At 40.7% G+C, this 14,879-nt stretch overlaps 1 protein-coding gene across 8 annotated transcripts in view; it reads right to left on the reverse strand.

The window, feature by feature from the left end:
• LOC119955553 (DENN domain-containing protein 1A-like) overlaps window positions 1-14,879 on the reverse strand; it is a 641,178-nt gene that overhangs the window by 312,108 nt on the left and 314,191 nt on the right. For all 8 annotated transcript variants that reach the window (XM_038781844.1, XM_038781841.1, XM_038781843.1 and 5 more), the window contains exon 9: window positions 4,225-4,335. In XM_038781844.1, coding sequence (XP_038637772.1) covers window positions 4,225-4,335 — 111 coding nt within the window. The remainder of the gene's footprint in view (window positions 1-4,224; window positions 4,336-14,879) is intronic.

The raw sequence follows: 14,879 nt of genomic DNA on the forward strand, positions 1-14,879 counted from the left end.
GTTCTTTTAATGTTTTTGTAAGTGGAATGTTGACGTTTATTGCAAGGGAGATGGTGAGACTACATCCGGAGTACTATGCACACTTTTGGTCCCCTTATTTTAAAAAAAAGATATAAGTGCATGAGAAGAAGTTCAGAGAACATTCACTCGATGGATATCTGGGATTGGGAGCTTATCTCATGAGGAAAGGTTGGACAGGCTGGGCCTGTATACACTGGAGTTTAGAAGAGTGAGAAAATCCACCTCTTTGACAAAGCTTTTTGTCACTTTCCAAATAGTTCTTTCCTGGAATCTGATCAATCTTTCACCAATTACACTTCCGTAAAGCACATAGGATAATTTTTCTATGTTAACGGTGTTATACAAATGCAGGCTCTTGTTACATGCTACAGAACACTTCCATGTAGTCTAATTCTTAAAACATTTCATAAACAGTTCTCTGCAACATACAGTAACTTTTGACTTTTCTAAAAAAGTACGGTAATGCAAATAAAATAAGCTGGTTTGTTGCATTCTCAGGAGCACCAAGTGGGATTTTTCAGTATTTCCACTTTATATTTTACAGATTGTGCTGTATTCTTTTTTTAAGACTCTGCACTAAGGTACATCTTTATGATATATAAGCAACGTCCACTGCAATGAGAACATTTCATATTACTAAAATTACCGAGACAATCTCCATAGGATTAGGTCGGTATAATATTTTCAACTGAATGAATTTAAGGGAAGTATTATGCTCGTATTGTTATGTTTCTTTCCCCTAGGCTTTGTTTCAATCTTCTGTCACAACTATCACTCATTCCTCCTCCCAAACTGTCCTGGTAATTCCTTCTCTTTGTTTTCACAAGATCTTCAATATCAATTTAGTTTATAAATTCATCAAAATATCAAAACTTCAGCAACTTCCCCTCCACACACCTCCTCCCCCCACCCTCCCAATTACTTGCCTTAATAACAAACATGTTTGTAAACACCAAAATAATTCTACAGCCAGCAAAACGTGTCCTGCCCCTCACTGAGCAGAAATTTCCAATTTCCTCCAACACATACAATTTTCTTCATAACACTCTCCTGCCACTTTCTGTTTGGTAATACTGCTAGTCACAATGCCACAAATATATGTTCACTGCAACTGGGCAACACTCAGAGGCATTTATACAACATACATCACAATCAGCTTGGTGGATTAAGCTTGGTAAAGTATCAGCTGAATACTTCCATGCACTCTCTCAACAACAACTTGCATTTGTAAACTACCTTTAAAGCACTAAAATACCTCAAGGCACTTAACCAGACCATTATCAATAATTGTTTTTGATTCCATGCTTCAGAAGGATAGATCAAGACAGATGGGCGAAAGCTAGATTAAAGTGGTAGGTTTTAAGGATCTTAAAGGAGGAGAGGCCGAGGGGTTTAGGGAGGTAATCCCAGTACTAAGAGCTATGCTTACACACATTAATGCCAGATGCTTTGTGTAAAAGAAAGCTACAAAACAAAATCTTCAACCTCGTCATATTTGCTGTAACCTACTTTGATACAAGTCTGAATAAAATGCGTTTATAAAAAAAAAACAACAAACATAAAATAACCCCCAATATGTTTGTGAAACCTACTCATGCTTCAGCTTCAAAACATTAATGTAGATTATTGTTCTGAATGCTCACCCTCGTAAAATAAATGGCAATATATTAAAATAACTGTCTACATTGCATTTTCTTTAGATTTTAACTCGGGTACAGAACCCATTAGTGACATTGAACATTATATAAATTTCACCTTCAATAAATACTGCCACCTTTACAGGCGCAGACTACATGAGCTTATGCAACTTAACTTTAGTTAACTTTAGTTCCCATGTGAATATATTTATATTGTGACATCAAATGTAATAAAAAATATCGCATTTTGCAAAACATGGTGAGCTTTATTTCTAGTTGGTTTCAGCTATATGACAAATAACAAAGCTGTTCTGTGCTTGAAGGAAAAAGTTGCTTGAAGGAAAAATTTCATTATGTTTTAGCACTGCAAAAAACTATAATATGGGAAAATGCTGTCAATCTGTGTTCAACAGTACACCAGAACTTATTGATTATACAAGGGGGGCGGGGAGGGGGGGGGGGGGGGAATCAGTATGTGTATCTGAAGTGCGAGTGAAATATGGCCATAATTTCATTGATGTGAACCCATCTTTGAGAGTGATAGTGCTTTTCGATCTTTCAAAGCTTTCATCATTCTGGTACTTGATGGAAGCCTAAGTAATACTGAGTCTAAGCACTGTCAGATGAAGATGAAGTAAACATAGTTGATAAGAGTCCTTTATGTCATCGAGGTGACAGAATAGTGCTCAAGGACTTCCTGACAGATGAAAAGTGGCAGAAAACCATTTGTCCTGATTCTATTAATATGAAGGGAAACGGAGATAGAAATGAACAAGCCAAACTGCCCCCCAAAAATAATTAAGAGTACTGAAGCTGTAATTTTACACCTAGCAAATTATAGAAAGTTTACATTTTATATATTGAATATGATGCACATTCTATGAAGAATTAAATTTCCTGCCTCTATTTTTTCCTGACCATTTCTTCTTTCCAAAGGCTGCTGACTTCTTTCAGGGATATAATTCCATGGATCCTGCGACCTTGATGGTGAGTTCTAGCAAGCTATACTGCTAAGCAGGGATTGTTACAGTGCTCAAACATGACCTAACCCCCTTTTCATTGGGCCCATGTCCATATCAATTAGGAAGAGGAACATAGACTGATTTGTCTCAACATCTTTCATTTATATAACACATCCAAATATTTAAACAAATCTCAAGGTGTTGCATAGATACCTTTAGGGAAAACATACTGGGCTAATTGGCACCTTGGTTGTAATAAGCTAACTTGGCGCACAGTGTATTCATCAAACCTGGGGCCTTTTGGTTTGAACTGTTCAGTGGCACAATGAACTGAGCCATCATCAACAGAAATGTTCAGAAATGTTTATGATGACACAAACATCTAAGCTTGTGATCAGAGCAGCAGCTGGAGCCGAGTATCTTCTATGTCAGACATCTGAGTGGGTGGTTTTTACTTTGCAGCTGTTGTCTTCAGGACTATTGGGAATACAGCTAAGCTGAACTACTGCTCAATAAAAAAAAAACACAAATCATGGCATTTCAAACTTGGATTTGGTGCAAGTACCAAGTCTCCTGAAGTTCTGCTTATACAAAAAGAACTACAAGTGTGTCAGGTTTTCTCGCGCGGGAACATTAATGGTAATAGGAAATTGTCTTTCTTCAGTCAAGTAAACTTCAATCTCTAGCAGCAATCATTGTTCAATTTTGAGGCAGTTCTTCGAGTTACCTTTGGATTATAATGTATTTTTGAATGCCAATAAGCCACTAAAGTACCACAGCGTGTTGAAAACAGGAATATGCAAGTAATTCATATTTAGAATAAAGTGCTAACACAACAATGATCTGAACAAACCCATCATACACATAAAGCTACATATAGATTGGGCATAGAACAAGAAAACAAAATATATTAAAGAATTAACCTTTTACGCATATTAAGGTTGTCTGCTGACCTGGCAGAAGTGTGAAACAGGTCAGTATGTATAAGAGCTTGTACCTTTGATTAGCATATGATTAACCTTGGGAAGGTATGAAGCAAAAGCTAGACAATTTTTATGGGGAGCATGTGGGGAGTGGGTGGATGATTGCATCCCAACAGAGGTAACATGCTTTGCTCGTGTACACCCAATGATCAGTAAATTACACCACGATGGCAGGAGCTGCAGGCAGATTATCACCAGCCCTTCAAGGTAACCTTGAGAGGTTAGACATAATGATGCTAGATATTTACTGGAAAAGCATCAATGTGCTCATTTATTTCCTTTTACACAAACAGATGCCACTTATACTTACACACAAAGACATAAAAGAAAGCTATTTACATACAATTAGTACAGTAGCATTACACATTAGGCTGGAACTATTTCTTGACAGATGAATATGGTGTTTGGAATTTTGGGGCTATCAGTTGCTACAGGACATTGGTAGGATATCAGCTTGAGGGTTTAGCAGATTTTAGGTTCACCCCATCCCTCTATTAATATTAACCTCAGTATATATCTTCCATCAATAAAATTCAGATAATATATATCCACGTTATATTGAACAGTCAATGCTATAAAAATTTGCTCTGTTTATGCTTTGCTGCTGTCAGTACTACTTACAGTGCTTAGTTTGCTGCAGGAGATGAGGACTCGACGTTCATACAACATACTGGCATAAAGATGGAGCATGTTGTTGACATCTACAGCTACAAAATACTCTGTCAGGTTTCTCTGAAAGAGAAAAACATTTTCAGAATTTGAAAGAGAAAAGGGGATGAGTGCCAATCCCATGGAACAAATTGCTGATAGTATGGAAAGAAAGACATTCAAACCAAGGTAATTTTCAATATGATTCAAGGTTCTCCGTGCTTCAATCCGTCTAAAAGAATGTTGTTCATACAAATCAGTAAATTTGTTTACTACTGATCATATTATTGAATGCCAACGTCCCATCTTTCAGTCCACCGTGATAGATTGTGTGGATGAGTTAGTAGTGCAGCTAAGATAAAAAACACTTGCCCACTTATCGAAAAACTGCAACATCTATTTCTATAACAAAATATAACATTTACTTTACACGTTTACGAATAAGAAGTTATTCCATGGTTTTCAATCACTACTTGTCACTTTCAAATGCAGATGGCCTAATTTCTAAAGGCCACATGATTCTTTTACAGAAGCACTATTTAGTGAATTGATCCATTTGGCGATATTATGAAATGGGCGGCGAGGTAGCACAGTAGTTAGCACTGTTGCTTCACAGTGCCGGGGTCCCAGGTACGATTCTCGACTTGTCTGTGCGGAGTCTGCACATTCTGGTGCTATGAAGCAACAGTGCTAACCACTGTGCTACCATGCTGCCCCACCGTGGATATGTCTGCAAAGTGATTTGCAAGAACATTGTACCAAAAGGACCAGTTAGTAATGGAAAAGAACCAAGAACAATCTAAAGTAAAACTTTTAAATTGAAAGAGGGCTAACTTCAATGGAAGGAGTGGGGATCTAGTCAGGACGAAATGGAAAGAAAAATTCTGGAGCAAAAACTTAACCGAACAATGGGTGTCCTGTAAGGGAGAGATGTTTCAGATGTACGGGCTAGGTACATTTCAACACGAGAGAAAGGCAGGGGAAGAAAACCAGGGCTATTTGGATGTCAAGGGAGATAGAGATTATGATTAAACGAAGAATAGGGTGTACCTGTAAGTCAGGTAAACTTTTAAAGCTCGGACCACAAACACAATAAGTTGAGAGTGGAAGCATTGAACAAAATATGATTGGCAAAGAAGGAATATGAGAATAGAATGGCAGGTAACTACAGACACTTAATAATTTGTTAGAAAAAGCTATATTTAAGAGGGACAGAACATGCCCGAGGAATTATGGTGTTTGACATCTGTGGTAGGAAATAAAGAGAATAAATAGAAGATCATCTAGAAATGAGAAATATAATAATGAATAGTCAACATGGATTTTACCCCCAACACAAACATCCACCCCCCACTCCCCTCTTTAATTGCTGGATACAAACAGATTTTGAAAAAGGAGATGAACGGCCTCCACCTTGAATTGAATCCCTCCCCCGACCCCCTCAGGGCAAACTTAATTTTCATCTTTGCAGCAACTTGGTCACATCTGCCAACCGCTTCGAAGCCCTTGGTGGCTCCGCTGACCTCCACCCGCGTAGAATTCGTCACCAGGCAATAAGAGTGGCGAAGGCCACAACCTCAGAACCCTTCCCGTCCAGCTCCAGCAACTCTGACATGTGGAAAATTGCCACCAAAGGGCTTGGCTCCAATCATACCCCGCAATCATCAACAAAGTCTCAAACACCATTGCCCAGAACTCAAATAATTTTGCGCAGGACCAAAACATATGTACATGATTCGCCGGCCCCCTTCAGCACCTCGCCTCCACATCTGGGAAAAATCCATTTATACATGCTCGCATCACATGATGCCTGTGAACCACTTTAAATTGAATAAGGCTCATCATGGCGCAAGAGGAGGTTGAGTTTACCCGATAGACTATTTCACTCCAGGCTCCTCCCCCCATGCTGCTCCCAGCTCTTACTCTCACTTCCCCTTTATCTCTTCTAACAGAGCCAGACCAGTCTCCAGCAACCGCGAATATATATCCGAGATCTTCCCTTCCCCCAGCTCATCGCATGATAACAATCTATCCATCAACGTATGACTCGGCAGCTGAGGGAACAAAGGAAACAAAGTCCTGCACCTGCATATACCTAAATTTGCTCCCCCTCAGGAGCTGGTATTTCTCCTTCAGCTCCTCCAGCCTGCAAAACTGCCTTCCACGAGCAGATCTCTTATCCTCTCAACCTCCTTCCTCCTATACGTTGCGTCTGTCCCAGACGATGCAAATGTATGGTTTCCCACATTGGCGCCAATACCGACATGCTCCCAATCCGAAGTGCCGCCTAAGCGATTCCAAATTTTAAGGGATGCCACCACTAACTGAGCTTGCTGTACACCTGGTCGGGGAGAGGGGCAGTGACCAGTGCATTTAAACACGACCCATTGTTTGACTAATCTAACTTAATCTATTGATTAAGTATCAAATGGTAAATGAAGGGAATGCAGTGGATGCTGTTTACATTGATTTTAAGAACGCATTTGACAAAGTACCATATAAAAGGCTGGTTTAAAATTTTCTGATAACATTAAGTTTGGAGGTGTGGAAAACAGTGAGGATGGTACCAATAAACTACAACAGGATATAGATAGGCTAAAAGAATAGGCAGACAAATGGCAGATTAATTCCAAGTCTGAGCATAAGAATCAAGGTTCGCACTCCAGGGCTGTACCAGGGAGTGTTGTACTGTTAGAAAATGAGACATTAAATTGAGGCCCTGTCTTCCCTCAAAGGTGGACCTGAAAAATCTATGGCACTATGTAAAAGGAGAGCAAGAGAGTTAATCTCAATGTCCTGGCAAATATTTATGCTCCAATTAGCCCAAGATTATCGGGACATGATCACATTGCTGTTTGTGGGGACTTGCTGAATACCATTTAACTGATATGCTTCCTGCAGTACAGCCGTGCTTATACTTCAAAAGTACTTCATTGGCTTTAGAACACCTACACATACTTGGTGGTCATGAAAGATGCTCTATAAATGCAATTCTTTCTTCAATACAGAGACATGTTGGGTGACACGTGTTGAAGAAAGTGTAGGAAGATCCAAGCTATAATAAATGGCAGAGTTTGAAATAGTGTGCAACGTCAGAGAGACCTGGGGAGAGTCATGTTCAGAGAGGAATTGGCATGTGATATACAAGATACTTTTTCTGTAGGTTTGCCTGAAATGGAAAAAAATACCTGAAATATTTAGCTATGTAGTTCACTTGTTTTGAATTTGTCAATTTATTATGGATGCAGTTTGAATTCTACATCTAGGTAATAATATTTCCTATTCAGACTCGATGCAGATTTTTGTTCCCTTCACAAAGGTCACTGGCACTATTAGAACAAATCACTGATGTGCCGTTTGCAAACATTTCTTGATCCAAAGCTAATTTTGGAAACCAGGAATAGTGTCACAAAATATATCCTCCACATTTTCATGAGAAAAACGAAGAAAGTTTGATTGGGTAGTGTTGGAATTTGGAGTTTGATAAATGCATTTACTGTGTTTTTTGCCCGCACCTTACATTTTGGTTAAATCAAGACTGCAAAATGCACCAAGTCTGTCTGGTATTTCTAAGGTTCAGGGCATTTAAACTTAGAAAAGCAAGTTTGTGGGCCTAATTATAAACAACTCTGGGAAATTAATTGCGGGTTCAATAGAGATAAACAACAGGTATTTAAATTCTTAACCTCTTTAATAATAGATGCTGTATCCTGTTCAAATGAGTAGGCTGTATTTTGAAATCTTGAATTTGACTTTCACAAGCCATCTGAAGTGCAAATAACTCATCGTAATGCTCATTTATCTTGTGATGTAGCAATGTTAGTTGAAGCTGTGGTTAATGTGGATGACTGTAGGCTTTTGAGTATGAGAAAATGCCTTTTCTTTCTTCATGTCTCTTGTTTCTCCAGGCAATGCTTATTGGCGAGGACAGCTGTCATGTAAGAGGGATAATTTTATTTCAAAGGGACCACTGAGATCCCTGGTGAAAATGTGCTATCTGATTTTGTGTGCCTCTTCAGAAAATATTTGGGGACAATTCTGAACAGAGGCTACGGCAGCATGATATTTGCCTTTCTCTGTATTTTTCTTCGAGTGGCTGATTTATAACATTGGAATACTGTGAAACCAACAGACAGAATAATGGACACCCATGACCTAGCAGAAGCATTCACATTAAATCATTTGCTTTGAGAGTGAAGTTTATATCGTCTTGAACAGTTATCTGAACCCAAAGTTTAGGTTTTATAACTTTGAGGACATTCCCTTTTTTAAGTAAAACATACGCTGCATAGTTTTCGCAGCTTCTTAGATTATTCCTCGTTGTGTTTCATAGAACATAGAACACTACAGCGCAGTACGGGCCCTTCGGCCCTCGATGTTGCGCCGACCTGTGAAACCATCTGAAGCCTATCTGACCTACACTATTCCATTTTCATCCATATGTCTATCCAGTGACCACTTAAATGCCCTTAAAGTTGGCGAGTCCACTACTGTTGCAGGCAGGGCGTTCCACACCCCTACTACTCTCTGAGTAAAGAAACTGCCTCTGACATCTGTCCTAAATCTACCACCCCTCAATTTAAAGCTATGTCCCCTCGTGTTGGTCATCACCATCCGAGGAAAAAGACTCTCACTGTCCACCCTATCTAACCCTCTGACTATCTTATATGTCTCTATTAAGTCTCCTCTCTAACGAAAACAACCTCAAGTCCCTGAGCCTTTCCTCGTAAGACCTTCCCTCCATACCAGGCAACATCCTAGTAAATCTCCTCTGAACCCTTTCTGGTAAGGATTACTGACAGGATCCATGATGTTCTTAATCTGCAACAATGTTGGCAACAGACTGTTCATGTATTGTGGGAGTTACCAAAGGATGTTAGTAATTTTTCATCGACTGTTGACTGCCAAATTTGCCAGGCAATAATACTATAATATATACTGAGGCAATTTTCACCAAAATTTACTCTTGAAAGTGGGACTTTGAACACATTTTTGGTAGAATAGGCTCGTTAATAAAGAAATGTGTTTTATATGTATCATAAGGAATGTGTCATCGATCCTGGTCCTGGGAATTTGTAACGAGAAAACAGCAGCATAAAAACATGTAAAAGTTGTAGCAATTTTTACTGGCACAGGAACATTCATTCTGGACAGTACTCTTTGAACGCTAGACACCAGTATTATTTTTAAGATTCCCAAATGACTTCATGTCATGTCAGCTTCAATCAAACTTTTGGAGGCACTCATTCATCTGAAATGGACTCTGCAAAATGACATCTTTGTGGAAATAAGTTACATTGGCAGAGTAAGGAGGAAGTTGATTTGTATAAGAGACGGCTGGATAATTCCATGAGCCGCGGATGAGCTATCCAGGGGTTGAAAAACCAAACATATAATGGCTGATTCTCCCACCATTTTGTTTCTTCAACTGAAAGATAAAGAACTCTCCTTCGTCCTCATACTTGGCTTCTTCGCCCTGTATCGCCACCCCCAGACCCAATTAAACTTTCTATTTATCGTTCCCCCTCCCCACTCAGTCCTTATCAAGCCAATTCTCCTTTTATACTCTTGGCGCAACATCATAGAACTTTGCTTCCTTGACCCAGTGAATATTGACATTGGTTCCCCCTCCTCAGGTTTGTTTCCTTTATCCTGCAGTATAGTTATCATCACCCACTGCCCCCAAAATAATACCTCTGATTCCTCCCTCTAATACTATTGTCCTATCTAAAACCTTCCCTTCCTCTATTTAGACATCAAATGCCATCATCATACAGCTAGAGCCCCTCTCTCCTATCACTCACTGTTTAAATCCTTTCAATCTGTATTCGCTTGTCCACAGTACCAGGACAGCTTTGACTAAATTCAATGAGCACAAATTAAAAGTGTTTCTTCCTTGTCCTCTTTGACCCCTTTGATAATCATCAACCCAGACATCATACCATCCTCCTTCACTAGCTCTCCTGTGTCATTGTCAAAGCTTGATTCCACTCCTTCTACTTGCCCCAACAACTGCAGTACAGCTCTTCTAATTGCTTCTCATGTAGCCTGTACATGGTCACCTTCAGTGTACTCTCAACCTCCATTTTTAGCCCCCTTTTGTTTTGTTTCCATGCTTCCTCTCAATAATATCAATTATAGGAAAATTGTCAGCTTTTAGACACATGTTGACAACACCTGGGCCACCCCCTGCCATTCTAAAAGCTCAGACCCTAGTTTCACCTCTGCCAATACGTTCACTTGCTGGACCAATACTACACCATAAGAAATAGGAGCAGAATTAGGATATTTGGCCCATCGAGTCCGCTCCACCATTCGATCATGGCTGATAAGTTCCTCATCCTCATTGTCTCCATAACCCCCAATCTCCTTATTAATTAAGAAATCCCCTTACTAATCAAGAACACCAGATCTGTGCTTGAGGTGCTGTTATCTACAGGGCTACAGACCAAGAATTGGAAGGTGGAATTAGACAGAATAGTAATTTTTTAGAACATGAGAACTAGGAGGGATAGGCAATTTAGCCTCTCGAGCATGCTCCATCATTCAATATGATCATGGCTGATCTCATCATGGCCTCAACTCCACTGTCCTGCCCATTCTCCATAACCCTTCAACCCATTACTCATTAAAAATCTGTCTATCTCCTTGAATTTACTTACTGTCCCTGCACCCTCCATACTCTGGGGTAGCGAATTCCACAGTTCACGACCTTTTGGGAGAAGTAGTTCCTTCTCACCTGTTTTAAATTTGCTACCCCTTATCCTGAGACTATGACCTCTCACAGGAATGTCCCACAAGAGGAAGCATCCGATCCATGTCTACTTTACCCATATCTTTTATCCCTCAGTTTGATCTCCCCTCATTCTTCTAATCTCCAAACTGCTCAATCTCTCTTCATAAAACAAATCCCTCATCCCTGGTATACTGTTAAGCAATCTGGACATTCTGAATTCTCCCTCTGTGTATCCGGAAAGGCGCCGGAATGTGGAGACTAGGGGCCTTTCTCAGTAACCATTGCAGTGTTAATGTAAGCCTACTTGTGAAAATAAAGATTATTATTATGAAATCAATCTAATGAACCTCCTCTGAAGTGCCTGCAATGCTATATCTTCCCTTAAATAAGGGGAGCAAAACTGTGCACAATACTCCCCATGCAGTCTCACCAATTCCTCGTACTGTTGCAACAACACTTCCTTACCTTTAAACTCTATTCCTTTAGCTACAAATCCAACATTCCATTTGCTTTCTTTGTTACTTGCTGTAGGTGCATGCTAGTTTCTGTGACTCATGCAGGCGGTCCAGATCCCTCTGCATCGGAGCACACCAACGTCTCTCCCCATTTAGATAATAAGTTGCCTTTCAATTTTTCCAACCAAAATGGATGACCTCACACTTATCCACGTTAAACTCCATCTGCCACATGTTGGTACACTCTCCTAACCCATCTATATCCATTTGTAAGGTTCCTTCCTCATTGCAACTTACTGTCCCACCTATTTTAGTCTAATCTGCAAATTTGGCTATAGAATCTTCTATCCCTGTATCCAAGTCATTAATATAGATTGTAAATAGGTTGAGGCCCAAGAACTGAACCCTGTGGTTCTGCTAATTACATCTTGCTGTCAATCAAAATACCCATTTATCCAGTCTTTCTGTTGTCTGTCCGTCAGCCAGTCATCTATCCAAGCCAATAAATTACCCCAAACACAATGTGATCTCACCTTGTATATTAACCTTCCATGTGGCACCTTATCAAACGCATTCCGGAAGTCCAGATATACCACATCTACTGGATCCCCATTATCCACTTGGTTTGTTACATCTTCAAAGAACTCTAGCAGATTAGTCAAACATGATTCACCCTTCATAAAGGCATGCTGATGCTGATGGATTGCTTTTTGACTTTCATACTTCAAATCCTGATGAGCAGGAGCTTCATTCAACTAAACATCAACTACACCAATGACATTTTGTACACTTTCTGCCAGGAATTTTGCACTTTACCCGTGGACCCTTCCCCTGGCAAGTGTTTTGACTAAGCCCAATTTGAGATTCGAACCCCATCTCTCACCCATGACCATCACTGCCTAACTCCACCTGTACCTTTGCCCCAAACTCACTCTCAATACAAGCAAAAAGCTTTTATCACTCCTAGATTCAATGGCTAAAATGTTCTCCTTGTTGGCTTCCAAAGTTTGATACTTCACAAGTTGCAAAATCTGGCTGCCATGTCCTATCGAACACTAATCCCTGCTTCCCTATCACTTCATTATGGATAACCTTCATTGTCTGTCTGTCAAACCACTGCAACCACCTCCTCCCCCCACCCCACCACAACCAATTTGTTGATGCTAAAGTCAGTCCACTCAGCTACAATACCCTCCACTGCATCCCTGGATGAGACTGAAAAATCAAGTAAATTGATTCAAATTATTTCTCCCCACTCATCTTCTTAGAGGATCCTTGTGTATCAGAAAATCAATATTGGGCATTATGTACATCATCATCATATTGAAATGATGAACACAACTTGCGAAATGTTTTATTTCTTTTTTTAATATTTCATTTAAAGTTTCATATTTAACAAACACAATCTGAACAACTATGAAAATAGCTCAAACATGGTACAATTGTCATGTTAACAACACAAGAAATCAGATATACAGAAAAACACAAAATGGGAAAAAAATCCTGTATTCCCCCCTCCCCCAACCCCAGCCCCAGCAATATATGTTGCCCCTCTCACCCCCTGTAACAGCTGATGGTACTTAACTCTTTGAAGTGTGAGATAAATGGCTGCCATCTCAGGGAGAACCCCTCCACTGATCCCTTGACAGTGTACTTGACCTTTTCTAGGTATAAACATAACATACCCCAACCAGCCGAGGTACTAGGTGGAGCGAAAGTTCTCCATTCCAGCATAACTCTCCTTCGGACTATCAGTTAGGCAAAGGCGAGTGCATCTGCCTTCACTATCATCCGCAGGCTCGGACGGCCCCACACCCCAAAGGCTCCAAATCAATGTTAAGAACCGTTGACATGGTGCGAAGAGAGATCCAAAAGCTAACCATCTTTGGACATGATGTGGAGATGCCGGCGTTGGACTGGGGTGAGCACAGTAAGGAGTCTTACAACACCAGGCTAAAGTCCAACATGTTTGTTTCAAACACTAGCTTTCGGAGCACTGCTCCTTCCTCAGTGCTCCAAAAGCTAGTGTTTGAAACAAACATGTTGGACTTTAACCTGGTGTTGTAAGACTTCTTACCATCTTTGGACAAGACTAGAATATGTGGGCATAGTTGGTGGGTCCACAAGAACACCACTCGCACCTGTCCTCCACTCCGTCAAAGAAACCGCTCATTCTACTTTTGGTTAAGTGAGCTCTTCAGTTTGGATGAGGCTGAGCTGTGCACAGGATGAGGTAGAATTTACCCTAGAGAGGGCTTTATTTCATACAAACACATCTCAGGTGGGTCCTCCTCCCATTTCACCTTCACCCAAAGATTCCAATGAGATGGTCTGCTCATAGATATTTGAGATCCTCTCCCCTCCAGGGCGCCATGGGGAACACAGGGCAAACCCTACAAACTAAGTTTGCACAGTTAAAAATATCAGATTAGCTGTGTCCCCTGCTAGTTGAAATTTTGCCGTGAACTCCTCCCAACTTCCGCACCGTCCACCCATAAACAGGTCTCTAAAGCCCTCCAGCCCTTTCCCATGCCTTCACTGTTGAGTCCAAACCCGATGGTGCAAACAAATGGTTACCATTTATAGGAGCCAGTAATTACATGACACTCAGCTTGTAATGTTATCTGAGCTACCTTCAAAGTGGAGATCGTCACTGGGTTTGAGGTATATTTTGTTGGAGAGAGTGTGAGTGGTCCCGTTTCTGGGGCTCTGAGGTTCAACCGTTTACACAAACTTGCCTCCTTCACCCATATGGTGCCCAATTCCCGGTACTGTCCAACACCTTCTGCGCATTGGCAGCCCAGTAATACATGAGGAAATTGGGGATTGCTAGACCTCCCAAATGTCGGCCCCCGCTATTCCCCAGAAGCCCTTGGTGCCATTGCCAGAGGTTCTATTGCCAGAGCAAAAAGGAGCAGCAACAATAGGCATCCCTGTCCTGTACCCCTGCTCAGAGGGGTGTCCCGAGCTTGTCACATTTGTGCGTTCACTTGCCATGGGGTTCTTGTACAACAGCTACATTCCATGAGATAAATTTCTGCCCAAACCCAAAGCTCCCCACTCTGTATCCATAGCTAAAATAATCTCTGGCTCGGAGGCCGAGGAAGGCAAGAGGACAACGTTCAGAATACACCGTACATTAGATGAGAGCTGACTACATTTCACAAATCCCATCTGGTCCTCTACTACTATATCTGGGACACATGGCTCTAACTCCAAAGCCTGCACTTTAGCCAGTATCTTGGCATCCACATTTAGCAGCGAAATGGGCCTGTAAGAACTACACTCGGTGGGGTTCTTATCTTTCTTTAAAACAAGGGAGATGGAGGCAGGTAACCTCAAGCTAAAGGATTGTTGAACAAATCTACCAATACTGGTGCTAGCTGGTCTGAAAACCTTTTGTGAAATTCAACGCATCAGGGCCCAGAACCTTGTTC

This window comes from Scyliorhinus canicula, chromosome 21 (assembly GCF_902713615.1).
Source record: "Scyliorhinus canicula chromosome 21, sScyCan1.1, whole genome shotgun sequence".
NCBI classification, from domain to species: domain Eukaryota; kingdom Metazoa; phylum Chordata; class Chondrichthyes; order Carcharhiniformes; family Scyliorhinidae; genus Scyliorhinus; species Scyliorhinus canicula.